General features: G+C 40.2%; 1 protein-coding gene across 1 annotated transcript; it reads right to left on the bottom strand.

Moving 5' to 3' along the window:
* Positions 1-1,248: 1,248 nt before the first annotated feature.
* mlycd (malonyl-CoA decarboxylase) lies at positions 1,249-12,740 on the bottom strand. Its single transcript, XM_062420443.1, has 5 exons — positions 12,184-12,740; positions 7,036-7,148; positions 6,794-6,950; positions 6,238-6,396; positions 1,249-2,403 (listed from the first exon to the last, which is right to left on the bottom strand). Exons 1-5 carry the CDS (start codon positions 12,727-12,729, stop codon positions 1,858-1,860), a joined length of 1,521 nt encoding a protein of 506 aa, XP_062276427.1. The 5' UTR covers positions 12,730-12,740; the 3' UTR covers positions 1,249-1,857.
* Between the last annotated feature and the right edge of the window lie 2,565 nt (positions 12,741-15,305).

Below are 15,305 nucleotides of genomic sequence, written 5' to 3' on the forward strand. Positions count from 1 at the left end.
TTAAAAAGTCATTATTTTCACTGTATGGAATAATATGCTTTTTTAAAAGAATTAATAATTGAAAGCTACTGGACTTTTAATCATGGACGTATAAAGAGAGCTGGATAGACACGGGCCTGTTCATTCCTATGAAAGTTACTGGCGCATGAAGCTAAAAAAGTCCCTTCCTGCTGTAAAGAAATGACCCAGGTGAAAACATACATGCTCACTGGAGAATGGCTACTTTACCTAACCTTACCTTACCAACATTATTGGGGCGACTTTCCTGCAAAAGAACCCACCTGTCACTCAAAGTGGTAATGCCCTTAATTATACAACTTTAAGCCACAATGAGATTTAAATGGGTGAGTTATATTAAAATTGCTTTAGGGGTGAGCCTCAAGTGGCCATTCAAGGAGCTGCAGATGTTGGCTTCATTTTTTCAGTCCCAGAGGTTGCAGCTTACTCAGAACAAGCCCTATCTGCCAGCAGCAGGTGAGGAATATGTCATTGCTGTTTCCATGGCAACCATACCACAGTATGGATCCTTCTCCATAGTGTGACGGCATGACAGTGTCGCTCTTTTTCCCCGTGTCACCACGCACATCTGTGCATGGAGATGTATGTGTCTCTTATTGTTGCCAATATCTCCGGAGACGCTCACACCGTCTCTCAAGGGCATCCTTTAAACAACTGTCCTTTTTTATGCTTCTTTATTCTCCTCCCCCCTTCTTCACAACTGAACACCATCAATCTAGCCATTTACTTTAACTTTATTTCTCACTCCATTAGTTTCTAGGACACAGAGCGGCACAGGGAGAGAAAAGGGGAGGGGGGCACACAGAGAGAAAGAAAGGGAGTGTGACAAAAATGAAAAGAAAGTTTGGCTCCTTGGAGAGATAAAATGTAATTTCACAGTCAACTTGCTGTGATATATTATTTCACAACAATGGGGTGTGGGCTGATATGAGCCCTGCTTGGCACCTGTACAGAGCAGTTAGAACATCAGCGATGGCTCTCTGGAGAGGTTAGTGGTGTGTGTGTGTGTGTGTGTGTGTGTGTGTGTGTGTGTGTGTGTGTGTGTGTGTGTGTGTGTGTGTGTGTGTGTGTGTGTGTGTGTGTGTGTGTGTGTGTGTGTGTGTGTGTGTGTGTGGAAGATTATCTTAAAATCACCTGAATGAAGATACCAGAAGGGTCCAGTCAACTGGGTCTGAGTTAGTACAGTCAACTGCAAAATGTAGTCATGAAACATGGCAAAAAATGTTTTGTTTAGAGTTATTTAATATGAAATAATATTTCCAGTCTGTGATTTCATGCCTTTGTGTATTGAGCTTTAGTGGGAATAGGCGGTGTAACAACAGCAGGTGTGATAAACCTGACCCGAGAAGAAAAAAAGGCAAAATCCAATATTCCCCCGACATCTTTGCAGTGAGAAAATTCAGCCAAATGAAAGAATCTAAACATCATTTATTCCAGTTGCTGCACTCCCTCGTAGCTCCTGCTCCACCATTACACACACTGTTATCCAGGAACATGGTAAGGCATTGATAGATGCCTTGTGCTTCATTAGCTACAGTCTCTCCGTCTGTGAAGCACTTATACAATATCAAACAGCCTCAGCCAGAAACCCAATGAGGCAAAAACCCCTAACTATGCACTACATACAGCAGAAGGGATGAATTCAAAAACAAGATCAGTCCATTCAGTGGTGCTTGCAAAGCTGTCACTTTTTTTTCTTCTTTTAAATTAGATGAAGCGTCAAATATTTAAGACAAATCAACAAAACAGAAGTTCCCCAGTCATTATATTATTTAAGTGCAATCAAACTTTCAGACCAGTGGATCAAAAGGTGTATTTATGAGTGTATGTATGAGTTTCTCAAAGTTTGCTGTTCTTCTGAAATTGTGACACCAGCCCCAGCACTTGCTCTGTTGCCGTGATGACCTTATTCTGCAGGTAAAGTGCGCTGTTTGTAGACGTCTCATTCAGGAAGTAGCGATAGTTCACCATGATGCCGCAGGAGTTCGCCACACCCCTGGGGCTAGTGTCAGCGTTCCAGTTCAGCCGCCACATGGTGGCGCCGTTCTGCAGGTGGAAGTTGGCCACCGGGTTGAGAGCGTAGCCTCGCCTCTTCTCCCCGTAGAGGTACCAGGCGCAGAGCCGCATCAAGACGGGCTCCAGGACGCTGGACAGACGCTCGGAGCGCGTCCACTCGCTGGTGCTGATTAGCTTGCGGAGTGCGTCTACGGCCGGTGTCCCCGGCTCTGAGTCGGTGGCCTGCTCCACCTCCCTCCATTCCTGCTCTGAGAGAAGGTCGGAGCCGCGGCCCTCCTTCCTGTACTGGCTGAGGAGACCTTGGAGCCAGGAGGAGAAGCCTGGGATGGGTGACAAGCTGGAGAACTGGGCCATGTGAGGAAACTCGCTCTGCAGAGATGGAAGGTAAAGAAACACGTTTTTTATGTTCAAATCAATTCAGGAGAAACGCTATAAAAAGATAGAGAATCATCTGCATGCGTGGAGAGATGGTTCAGCACAGAATTGCTTGCCATAACCAGCTTGAAGAGAAGAAAACGAAAAACAAAACAAAACAAAAACTAGGAAAGGGGTTTGGTATGAGAAAACAAGGTATGGGTATGAGGGAGAACACATGAGAGGAAGCAGATATTTGTGCCCCACTAGAAAGCAAAGGGCTCCATTTTTGTGACAGTGAAAATAAGGGAGATGAACACTCAACCTCAATATCAAAACACAAAACTGAATTTTCTTGTGTGTGTACTCAGGCACACACTCCACAGACATAGACAGCATTACAAATCAACTCCATTGTTTCACGATCCTGCCCTGCTGATGAAGATGGATGATCCTCTCTCTCTCTCTCTCTCTCTCTCTCTCTCTCTCTCTCTCTCTCTCTCTCTCTCTCTCTCCTCCCTCCCTCCCCCTCTCCCTCTCTCTCTCTCTCTCTCTCTCTCTCTCTCTCTCTCTCTCTCTCTCTCTCTCTCTCTCTCTCTCTCTCTCTCTCTCTCTCTCTCTCTCTCTCTCTCTCTCTCTCTCTCTCTCTCTCTCTCCCTCCCCCTCTCCCTCTCCCTACCTCCCTCGTTATTCTACCCTCCTCATCACTATATTGCACTCTCACCATTAATACCCGTCCTCCTCTCTCACTCTTCTTCCCCCCACCGAGTGTCTGTCTCGTCTAGACCACCCACACACACACCCAAGCCACTGACCCATCTCATACGTTTATTCCACCCCAGCACACCCTGTCCTTTAGCCCAAAATACTCCCCATCGCCTTCTCCGCCCATCTTTGCGCTCCAGCATCTGGGTTGATAACTGAAAGGAGCGCCGTGGCGGGCAGAGGAGTGAAAGGCTGCAGATGAAAGTAGAAGTGTCAGACAACCCCTGGAGGGACACACTGATGTCTGTCTACCTCTCTGCAACATTGTTTTCCTTTCTTCATCCCTGATTTTTTTTCTTTTTTACCTTCCCTTCACTTCAAAATCAGTCCTTCACGCTTTCTATGTCTTGCCCTTGTGTTTGTTCTCACTTTACTCTATCACCATCTCACCTTCTTCATTCCAACCTCTTTTTTTTTTACGACTAGGTCGAGAGTGGGCAGTGATGACAAAGGCAGAGGGTGGTGGAAAAATGGATAAGCGCGGTAGGGAAGGTGAAAAAGAAACAGGAAAAAGAGAAGCGAGATCTCCTCGCTTCACCTTAAATCGTGACTGTGGCCTTTTCTTTTCCATTCTGTCATCTGTCCTTCTGTAGCTACACTGCTCCTCTCTTCACCTCTATCTAAGGTAAAGCTCTGTCAGAAAGCCGGGGCCTCTTCAGAATACAAGCATGTGTCGTGGTTTTGTGTTGCCCCAAGGGTAGAGCCTGGCACTTACATTGTCAGGGTCAGGGGTTTCGATGCCTACTAGAGTCATAATAAATGTATGAAGTTGTGGAGTGCTTTGGATCAAAGTGTCCAGAAAAGGAGGAAATGTCACACAGAAGGCACTTTACACAGCCCTACAAAGCCAAAATGCAGTGTGACTACAGTATTTGATGAAAACTGAATGAAGAATATGAATTATTGGTATGTGAAGTTCAGCTTTGGCTTGGTAATCTGCTCTTGAGGCCGCAGTTGCACTTAACTGCACTGCCAACCACAAAGAGTCGACTACTTATACAGCTAAAGGAAGAGCGCTGTAACAATTGAAAGTCAGGAACTGCATTAACCATCAGTGGTTTTCATCTTCAGTGGGAGCATAAAAAAGGCTTTAACATTTGGCTGAGTATGTGACTTCAACGTCACTCAAGCTTCTGCTCCACTGGAGAGACAGAAAATGGTGGGAGACAAAAACACAGACTGCAATGTCCAATTTTATTTATTTATTTTTTTGTCATATTTTCCATGTGGTTTTTCCATCGTTTGAGGTTTGACTAACTCTTAATTACCATATCTCGTTGTCTTCTGCAATAGTTTTCTGGCACCGAACTGGAAAATCTACCAGCTGTTTATCTTGAGGTGCCTCAACTCAAGTACTGGATGTATATTTGTAATTAATTAACATTTTCTTTTGATGTTTTCTGGAAATTTGGTTAAGATTTGTGCTACATTTGGATGCTACAACTTGTTACTTGTTGCTAAAAGCTGCTATCTCAAGGAATTTGTTGTGGTTAAAATACCTTGAAATCAAATATTTGAATGTATTAAATAGCATTTTCATTTATTGTAGAGCTGTTCTGATGACATGTTGGCTGGATTCTTATGTTCTAATTGTTTCAGGTCTCCTACGGTCTGTTTGGGAACTTTTTTTGCTACTGCTCACATCTGACAAACAAACACCTCCTCATAAACAGGTGGCAATCATATGGCTGAAACAAGGCATATATTTCACACGTTCAGGCTGTTCAGAGCGTTTGTTGAATCCAATGTGGGATTTTCCTATTTTCCTAATCCTTGGAAGAAATATGCAAGAACAAATATAAGAGAAAAATAAGAAAACCTTCATGCATGAGGCTCAATACCTGCTGAGCTCACTAAACTCTTTGTTACCATTAAGTAAAAAGCTCATGGCAATCCTGTTGTATGAATAACTACAGTGGAAGTAGCTTAAAGCTCTGATTTTATGAAGATACACTATAAAGAGCAATTTCCCAGCTGTTGGGTAGAGTGGCTTTTGATGTTCCATTCAGTGTTCCAATCATTTAACAAGTGCTAGCTGGAGTGGCCCGACATGAAGGGCTCTTCTGCGCTTATTAAGGGGGATGGATGAGATTTCATTACTGCCTGTTTAGTGACTACTGCTCTGTTTATGTGTGTATGCATTAATGTGTGTATAAGCGAGTGCTAAAACAAGTGGGAGATTAATGCGTCTGCACTGAGACTAAAAGAAAAACTTTTGAAAAGCAATAAAATCAATCAAAATCTTGCCTGTCACAGCTATATTTCTAGTGTGAGCACCGCTTTGCCAGCTGGGCTGCACCTGAGGGCTACCATAGCTTTTTGATGGAACTTAGCATGCGAGTCATACAGAGTGAAATATTTTGTTCCAAACAAACTATACTTCTTGATACTACACCACAGAGCAGGAGCTGAGAAGCTCTGCTGGAGTTAGCAGCTGTGTGTGTGTGTGTGGTTGTGTGTGTGTCATGTACGCTGTCGTGATAAACTGTTATTTCCCAATGCTTAGATAACTGATGTTTACATAACCTTGCCTCTTTTGTCCAAGTTCTTATTTTATTTTATGGGAAATCTAATAGAATAGATTCAAATAAATCTTCTATCACAGTATTTTACATGTGCTTGGATTCAATTGTCAGAAGAGAATTTAAATTAGCAAAACTCAAAATGCTAAACTCTAATTTTGGCAATTAAATCTCACATAGTATAGCATATAGTGTAGTATCACAGAAGAACTTTATAAGAATGTCACATCATTGTATATGATGACTTAATGATTGGCTTTTAATCATCGTTTCATGTTAAGATAAAATGATGATTTCCTAAATTATTATATAAACAGCAAAACAATTGATGTAAAAGTCAATGCAAAACAGTTTCAGGAGAAGAATTTAGGTAGTCAGTCAGTGTTTTGCATTAGACCTGATGATTTCTCCATCTCCTGCAATGAATATTCAAGAACTAAAATAAAAGGAACCCGTGTTTAACTTTGATCAGTTTGTTTCTGGGCTGCCACATTTATTCCCAGTTCCACAGTCAACCAAAGGCCACACCCTACGCTACATTCTCCATCCTTCCTGTACCCACCTGCAGTTCTCGCACCACCTTCTTGATAAGGTAGTTGCCCAGCTCCACACCTTGAAGGCCAGCCTGGGTGGAGGAGATGGAATAGAAGATGGCTGAGTTGACTTTATTCACATCCTCCTCGAAGCATGGCGTAGGGGTGGCGATTTCACGGACGATACTCTGAGAGAAAAAACACATTTTTCTTGAGTGACGACGAAAAAATTCTGTATCACTCATCCGGATAAAAGCCTAGTGTTCTTAGCTGGATAGCTCCAGTCAAGGCAGGGGTATCAATACAAATGAGCATTAAAACTATCGGAGGGCTACTGTGCAAATCATTGCGCAACTTCCAACCATGAAATATTCTAAAATATTCTGAAAACTCTTCCTCACTGGAAGTCAGCATTGTGGAGGTTGCTCCCAGAGGAATATGCAGTTTCTCATGGTCTCATGAACTGTTTTTAACAGGGCAGTAGCTCATTTGTCACCCGAGAGGAGGAGTAGAATAGTAAATCCCAGATGTTTAACTATCCTCGAAGGTGCGTTAAAGTGAGACGAAACATCACAGCAGGCTAACCTGAATGTTATCGGCGATGTCTTCAGTGAGGGCCACGTGTAACACTACCAGGGGCTCTCCTGGCATGGCGGCATGGGTGAAGGCATAGCAACGACGGTATGGTCCCACTCTGCGCTTCAGATCAGTCCAGTTCCTCACAGGGTGGACAGCCTCATACCTGGCAAGAAGGCTTTTAGTTAGCGTTTCAGTTTTCATACTCAGAAGAGAGATGATGGTAACATAGAAGAGGAGGACGCCCTTACTGGCTGATCTTCTGCAGGATCTCGCAGGGGGACTGCCAGGTGATTCGCTCCAGGCGGAGAAGACCTACAGAGAACCACTCGGACAGCAAGCTCTTCAGTGTGCCGTTCAGGTCCTAGGAGAGAAAAAAGGTAAGAGTTACGAATAAACATCCACATCCACATGATAATCAAGAAAAATCACCACTTTTGTTTTCTTTGTGGAGATCCACTCCTGAACTATTACAAAACAGTTCAGGAGTTGAAGTATGCATTATTTATTTTTTTAAAAAGAAGAAAAGCCTGCCAGTATGCAAGTAAACACATTCAGATGATGAATGGGAGAAAGAATGTCAAGGTATTCACTACACAAGCTCACGGAGCAATGTCAATTCACTGTTGCTATGGAGGAATTTATCTTTTTTTTAAAATATCTTCTAAAGAAGAAACATCATAAAAATATACTCTTGAAATTGCTGCTTTTATTCAGACAATAAAATAAGTGGGAAAAACACATTCTTCACAACCTCATGACCTCTTTTATTGAAAGAATTCCCAAACTCTGTCATTGACTGACAGCGGACTTGCTTAAGTTTTTCTGTAGACGATGAACAATTCCTCACCCGCCCCGTATATCTTACAGTGGGCGTGAGGTGTATGGTCCCCATGGGTGTCTGTATGCCGTTTGAATGTTTTCATATTATGAGTAATGATTTGTTTGAGCTGGCGATGGGTGTAGAGGAGGCACTTCAATAAACAACTTGCCATTTCAAAGCAGGCCTGTCCTCCTGCAAAGGTCAGACTTCATTTAAAGCAAATCTCTCGCAAACACACAAACAGAACACACACGGCGCAGGCACACAAACACACACACAAATACAGCCTTATATTGGCTGGTTCCATAGGATGACTTCACTGCGGGTTTACTTTAATGCCGTCTTGTCAGTCATAATGATAGCTTATACAAACAAGCTCAAATACAAGCGTGGTATAAAGGCCACTGGCTAAACTTCTGTACGAGCAACTATCAGAACCAATACATTCAACATTTTAAATTCTTCCCCACATTTATGCAGCCAACCCTGCATTATTCAACTCTATGGCTGAGAGGTTTCACGCTGGAAAAATCAGTTGAGTGAGGAATAAATCAAAAGAAACCTTCAAATAAAAAAAATTAAAAAAAAGAAAGTTCAGCACAACTTCCATCATTACTTCCCAATTTCTGACATATGTGTGTTTGTGTTTATGTGCGTTTGCGCTCAAACTGCACAAACCACCCAGAGCTAAATCTATGATGGCTGATAATCTGAGCCCCGGCATTTCTGTGGAGAACTCGGCACATCAACAACCCGTGAGAGCGCGGCCACTGCCTTAGGTAGCCAATTCTCACCCACACAAACAATAGGAAAGCCAAACTGAAATGTGTACTCCATTGACCCAGCGGAAGATGAAGTCTTTTGAAATGGAAGGGTTATAGCACTCGGAGCCTCGGGTTAGGAGAAAAGACGGTGGAAAAAGGGGGGGGGGGAGAAAATCCTGCACTCCATTAGAAAGAAAATGAAGCAACACTTTTTGACACTGGAGCTGTATCAAAGCATTTAGGTGCTGATGCTTTGAGCTTATACAGCCTCCACCACAAGGACCCTCTCTCCCTTGAGCTGCAGTTATATTGTGATTATATAGAGCGATGAGGACTGCAGGGCCTGGAAGGGGGCAGTCTGTCTACCCGAGGCCAAATGACCACCGACTACCAAAGTGTTTGTAGGTCAGAGTGTGCCAGTACTTTTACTCCAGTAGGCTGCATGCCAGATGTCAGCCTGACACTGTGCATGGGGGGAGGGAGAGGAGGTAATACTTCATGTAATCCCCAAGTAAGGAGGAAAATGACGTCTTTCATTAGAGCAGGTGGGGAAGAATAAAAAAAGGCCTGGAGGTGGAAGGAGTGAGGAGGAACATGAAAAATCAATTACTCCACAAAAAGAAATTAATCTAGCGTCAAATTGAAAGAGTTACTCTTGCAAAAAACACAGTAACAGCAACCTTGCAAATTCCAAACTTTCCTAACATTTTAGAAATTTTATTTTTTCCTTCTATGATTCATCTTTTCAAAAAAAAGATATTATTATTTGATTGCCACTTTTCTCTCCCCTGGTATGAACATACTATCAATACAGAGACTAAAAGCTTCATATTTGCTATGACCTTTTCTCATTTTTCAGCTCAGTCAATTGTGGCAATAACAACACACAGAGATTTCTGCGTACCACCAAATCCAAGGCGGTCAGCACTGAGTACAAGTGTGGACTCTGTAGGCAGCTTAGACCTTTAAACTACAAAAGGGCCCCAGTGAGCCTGGGTTATTGAGATTAAATGCATCTACAGCACCTCTCAGCAGGAATAAAATAGATATTGAGCAGGACTGGCGAGGCTACAGGGACATAAAAAGAACTGATCATAAAGACGACTGAAAAGCTTTCACTGCTTCATCAATCAGTGTCCAAAGAAAGCACATCCTGTGTCATTAAAAGTAAGCTTTCTCTAAGTGGGTCCTTATGCTCTCAAGCAGTTTTTGATGGCACACACACACACATCCACATTTTGATGAATGCATCTCTCAGAGTGACAGGTTTACAAATCTGCACTTTGCATTTCATCTAGTTTATGTGGGAAATGTAGACATAACATGGCAACTATGTATTTGGTATAGATTAGACCATCATATCACAGATGATGTGTTTTTTTTAGTGTCTATCACAAAACTAAAGCATCATTCCTGATGTCAAGTTCTGAAGCTTGTACTTGGTTTGGATTACATCACCATCTAAACACAAAAGCAAAGTCTGCTGGTGGCCTTTGACACACAAACAGCCATTCACCAGCACACAAGCTTAAAAAAAGCCTCTGGTTGATTTATAAATGCAGTATCACACCAAATCATTATGAATCTCACTTAAAGATTCAGACAATATAAAGAATATGAGCCGGATTGATTGCAAACCTGTAATGCTCTTATTTTGCCTATTCAAGGGTCAAATGGCCATGGATTGTATACATATTGTTATTGACAGTTGAATTAGCATCATATTTACAGCTGGAATGTTAGTCAATTAGACATCTGAAAGAAAATGAATCAATTCATCGTCTTGAGTCACTTGTAAGAAAATATGCCAAAATTGGTTCCTGCTCCTTAAATTTGAATATTTTCTAGTTTCTTTAGTGCGCTGTTTTTGCTTCAGATAATTGTCACTTATGAGATCTGTTATGGTTTAAAGAAACATAAAGAATTACTTGCAAATACACCGTCTTGTATCTATGAGCAGTGTAGACAAAACACAGGTGTCAACAGCTCTGCAAACTTGTAGTTATCATGATAAATACTTCATAAATCTTAATACGCATATATATATGCTTTATATGGACAACTAAATTTGCAGTTTGGACATTGCTTGCCCTCACTGATGAGCTCTAATTCTATTTCTGCATAACAAGCAACATGAAGTGCCCGAATCACATGTTTAAGTTGCTCTTCTGTAGCTTGTACGTGTTACAAACAGTTATAAGTGCTTAAGCTAGAGTTAAAAAAGGGACTAGTGGAACATTCATCTGCACACCGCTTTAGTTTAGGCACCAAGAAAGTACTCGAATGCGCAACCTTTAGTGCACCCTAATTATAAACCGCTCTCTTTGGCATGTTATTAGAGAGTAAGCCTGTCAAATGACTTGATCTTTGCACTGACTGAGTAAGCATGTAATAATATCAAAATGAATCTATGCTACATTTTCATACTTTTTATACATTAGTAAAAAGTCATTAGGCCTTTGAAACTTAGTTGAGAGGGGCAGAGTGAGTGTAAATGAAATGAGAAGCCCACAGTGTTCAGTTTGTATTACCGTGTGCATGGATTAACATGACATCAAGCTCGCCATCTGAAAAATATTCCACTCTTATCTCACAGTCTATATGGAGAGTGCTTCACTCCAGTGCTGAACTCTATTGAAAGTTATAAATAAAGCGGACTGAATGTGAATTAGTGAACAATGAAGTGGAAAGGGTAGTTTTTTATGAAAAATAAGTTGCCAAAATGTGCCATTAAGTGGACAAAGAGCATGGGAGTCATGTCTGTATGATAGAAAAAGGGTTTTTTACCACTACCTTTCCTTTCAGATGTTTTTTTTCTTTCAAAATATTAATTGCATGCCTGATTTATATTCTGATCTCTCACTTTGTTGGCTGCTTGCCTCTTCATATACAGAACATTACCAGCATTAGTGAATGGCACTCTCAGTACTGTAAGTAAGCTCTCATATTGAGCTTAATAATGTCAAGCTCTGACTAACTTATTCGAAGAAAAAAAATGTCATAAGCAATAAGGGAAATAAATAGAGATACACTTTAGTAACTCAGTAGGGGAGGAAAGGGAAACTGGGGTAAAGTTCATTACTAAAGCTGTGATGAAATGTGAGCCATGTGATGGGGGCAAAGCTAGGGGGGTAGTTAATGCCTCTGTGTGGAGGTTAGTTGTGGTAGCAGCAACACTCAGCCTACTAATGTTATTGAAATAATATTATAAATATTGTCTCTCAGGGGCGATTCTAGGATCAGACCTTTAGAGGAGCTCAGCTCATAATGAGAATTTAACATACAATGCCCTGCAAGTGTTCAACCCCCCTGCTAAACTACTCATTTCACTGGATAATGTAAATTACAACAAGAAATATTAATACATAGAGTGGTCTACTATAGTGTATAATAATAATAATGATAATAATGGTTCAGAATAAACAATCACATATTTCTACAGAGAGGACACTGAGATAGTTAATGAACCCTGTGGGAAAGATTATATATAAATGACACAACTATCCAAAGTACATTAAAGCAGTTAAAATAAAACCATTTGAACCTGTAGCATAAGTGTTTGTTCCATCTCTAACAGACAGGCTAGCAAAATAATTCAAGTTGTATTATTTAATATATATTTTTAGAAAAAAAACAAAAACAATAATAATATATTTATTTTTAGGAGTGCTGAGATCAAATGTAAGGAAGACAAGGTCTGAAATCGCCCCTGCTGTCTCTGAATCTACCAACTCTGCTGCTGTCACAAAAGCGGAAACAGCACTACTTGACTCATGCGAGCACCCGTAGAAAATGTAAACAAACGCATTTACCCTGATGTGAGGGCTATCGCTAGCTTTAGATGAGATGATTTCAAGCACGTCGGCTCGGAGATCCACCAAAAACTTCACTCCCCCTTCGACTTTGCTTATATGGTTGAGCAGCTGTTTATAACGGGGGGTCAGGCTGTACCGCAGCCTGTCTTCAGCTTGTAGTATGGTCGCCAGGTCCCTCACCTGGGTGTCCAACAGCTTCACTGCCAACTCCGACGCGCTTTTGTGATCCACCCCGAAATCATGAGACAGCTTCGTCAAGCAACCGAGTTTGTCTTCTTTGTCGAGACTTTTGTAGAAGTGCATGAACTCCACGCTGTTGGATTCAGGAGGAGGAGGGAATTTGTCTCTGGTCTCGTATGTTGGTAAAGGTGTAACGACCCTGGACAGTATCGCCTCCATGCCCGTCACACCGCGGTGATGAGAAGTAGAGTAGCAGCGCCAGCCGCACAAGTCAGAGGCCTCCACAGCTGCTTTAATGACAGCTCGTTGTCTCCAACACCTCACACTGTTACGGAGAGCACAGATCACAGGGTGGGATATCATCGCTGGGAGGGAGGGAGGTCAGCTGTCTGTATGAACCGAGAGCAGTGAGCACATAGGAGGGAATTGTTTCCGGGTATCTTAAAGAGACAGTAAAGTTGTAACAGTTACTAGGTCGGAGGTTAATGTCACCCTCCACTCAAAAATATGATTTTTTTAATCTTGTTTCTATAGTTGGATGTTTGAGCTTCCCTCTGCAGACTGATCGATACTGGATTTTTGGGGCTGAGGCAGATACTAATATTAAGGAGTAAAAACAATTCTGATATCGATATGTCAGCTGATAATTTTAGAAATAAAGAATATCTATAGAATATATATATTTTCACTTTAATGTCAACCTCAGGTATAGTATCACTCAACACCAATATTACTCTTGTACATAATGTTTTTTTTTTACTATAGTTGTTTCTTTGTTCAATTGTTTGTGTACTTACTTATTATTTATTGTTCTTTATTCTTTCTATTGATACTCTTTCTATTTTTACTGTCCACTTGCTGCTGCAATAATGTAAATTTCCCCACTGTGGGACTAATAAAGGAATATCTCATCTTATGTCATCTTATTTACATAAACATACATTTTTTGCATTCATTCCTTAAATGCTTAATGCTTAAATGCTTGTGACAAAGATATGTAATGAAGGCATGACATTTAACAGTCTCTGAATGCTCTGAAACTACTACACTGGGGATTTAATAATTATAAATAGTATAGCTAACTAAATAACTTTAAAAAAACATAACAAAAAAAATGTACATATATATATAAAACTTGATTTAAGAAAAAGGATAATATATACATTAAATGCTCCCTATATAACTTAAAAATAAAAAATATTGGTACATATCAGATAACATACGCTGATACAGATATATATGTGATAGGCCAATATCGGACGATAATATCAGTTGACTGATATATCGGTCAGGCTCTAGTGCAGAGTTTGACACTAGTAGGCTGTTTTCACGCGTACCTGCTGAAAGTGGAAAGTTTCTCTCTGATAATTGAAAATTCTAACAGGTGGACCTACATAATTTGTGGCATCACAACTTATTTAGAGCCAATTCTGTTTCAATATTCAATTAACACAAGTGTGATGTGGACACTCGAAGCCTCCAGTGCACAAACACTGGGAATGGACTTTACAGTGAAGTAGGAAACATCTTGTGTCCACCACATAAACTTTTTATATTTTGGTATGAGGGAGAATGAGAAGATTTTAATCGGTAATTCAAATTTTTTATGTGTGGAAAAACCATATGAGACACACAAAATTGTTACAAGCAGAGTCTTTTTTATTAATACAAGTCTGGAGGGATCTTTAACTAATTGCAGAGGCAGTGGCAACATCACAGATCTTACGGATGAACTTGTAATCTTTCAAGTCCTCTTAGGTAATTACAGTCCACAAGAAGGAATATCAAAGGCCCTTGAAATATATTCCGGTGACATACTCATCAATATAAAAACTCTCTTGCGGTGACTCATTGAGTGGACAAATCAGCAGATTTGACTCTTGTGACCAAAGGTGTAAAGACCACCACATTGTATAACAGCCATCCCCCAAGTCTATCTACTGGCAGCAGTCAATAGAATTTCCTTTGTGTAAAAAAAGGTTGTGTTTTAAACAGTTGCGTTTTATACAGTTCATACTCAGAACTGTATAAAACGTCTTTGTTTGCAAGGGAAATATATTCATAAATCACGAACAACAAACAATATACCAAGTTTCAGACTTTTTTCAGCTGATGTGGTAAAAATGTTATGCATCTCTAAATAATCTTTTGTAATAGAAAAGCACAAAAACTCAAAAAAGACGTTTTGTCAGTTATTTCATAATTTTTCTTTTTTACATTCTCCCCGTCTCATGTTGTAATTCTATAGCTGCAGTGTATGTACAACTCATATCTGTTCTGCATATTTCATTTTGGTTAAAAAAAAAAGTCTATTCTTAATGAAAATCAAACTTTATATCAAATTTTTAATTAACTGTGCCCACATATTCATTCTTGTGTTTTATTCCTTGATCTGCGCTCTCAAAACACTTTGTGCTGTTATTTGAGACATTTCTGGAAATCTTAGTAGGAGGAGTAGGACGTCTGTAGACAGCATGTGTGTAAATAAAAACGTTTTCAGTTACTGTTTAATTAGTTATTTAAAGTATGTACGAGAAGACAATTAAGAAAGGATTGTTTGACTTTTTTCTAATGTGAGTTAGCCTTACATAAAGATTACATAAAAATCGACCTGAACACATTTTATAAGTGCATGAAGTCATAGAATAACAATAACAAAACAATTAAATACAAAAATAAATACATCCTCAATTTAGTTTGTACTTATTTCTGCTATAAATTGATCATTTAGAAAAAGTGTACAAATTTATCCTTCCACAGTCAACTTGAACATCTCGGTAAAGTAACACGAAAATATATAACTGTATATTCCATAGTTTATCGTACACAAATGTACACAACAACATATATGTCTGTATATATTCTCATTAACTGTGTCCACCCTATTTTCTACAATGGAAGCAAAGCCTCCCACCCACAGTCTATTGAACACTATTAAA

The sequence above is a fragment of the Scomber scombrus genome, chromosome 6, assembly GCF_963691925.1.
Source record: "Scomber scombrus chromosome 6, fScoSco1.1, whole genome shotgun sequence".
Lineage (NCBI taxonomy): Eukaryota > Metazoa > Chordata > Actinopteri > Scombriformes > Scombridae > Scomber > Scomber scombrus.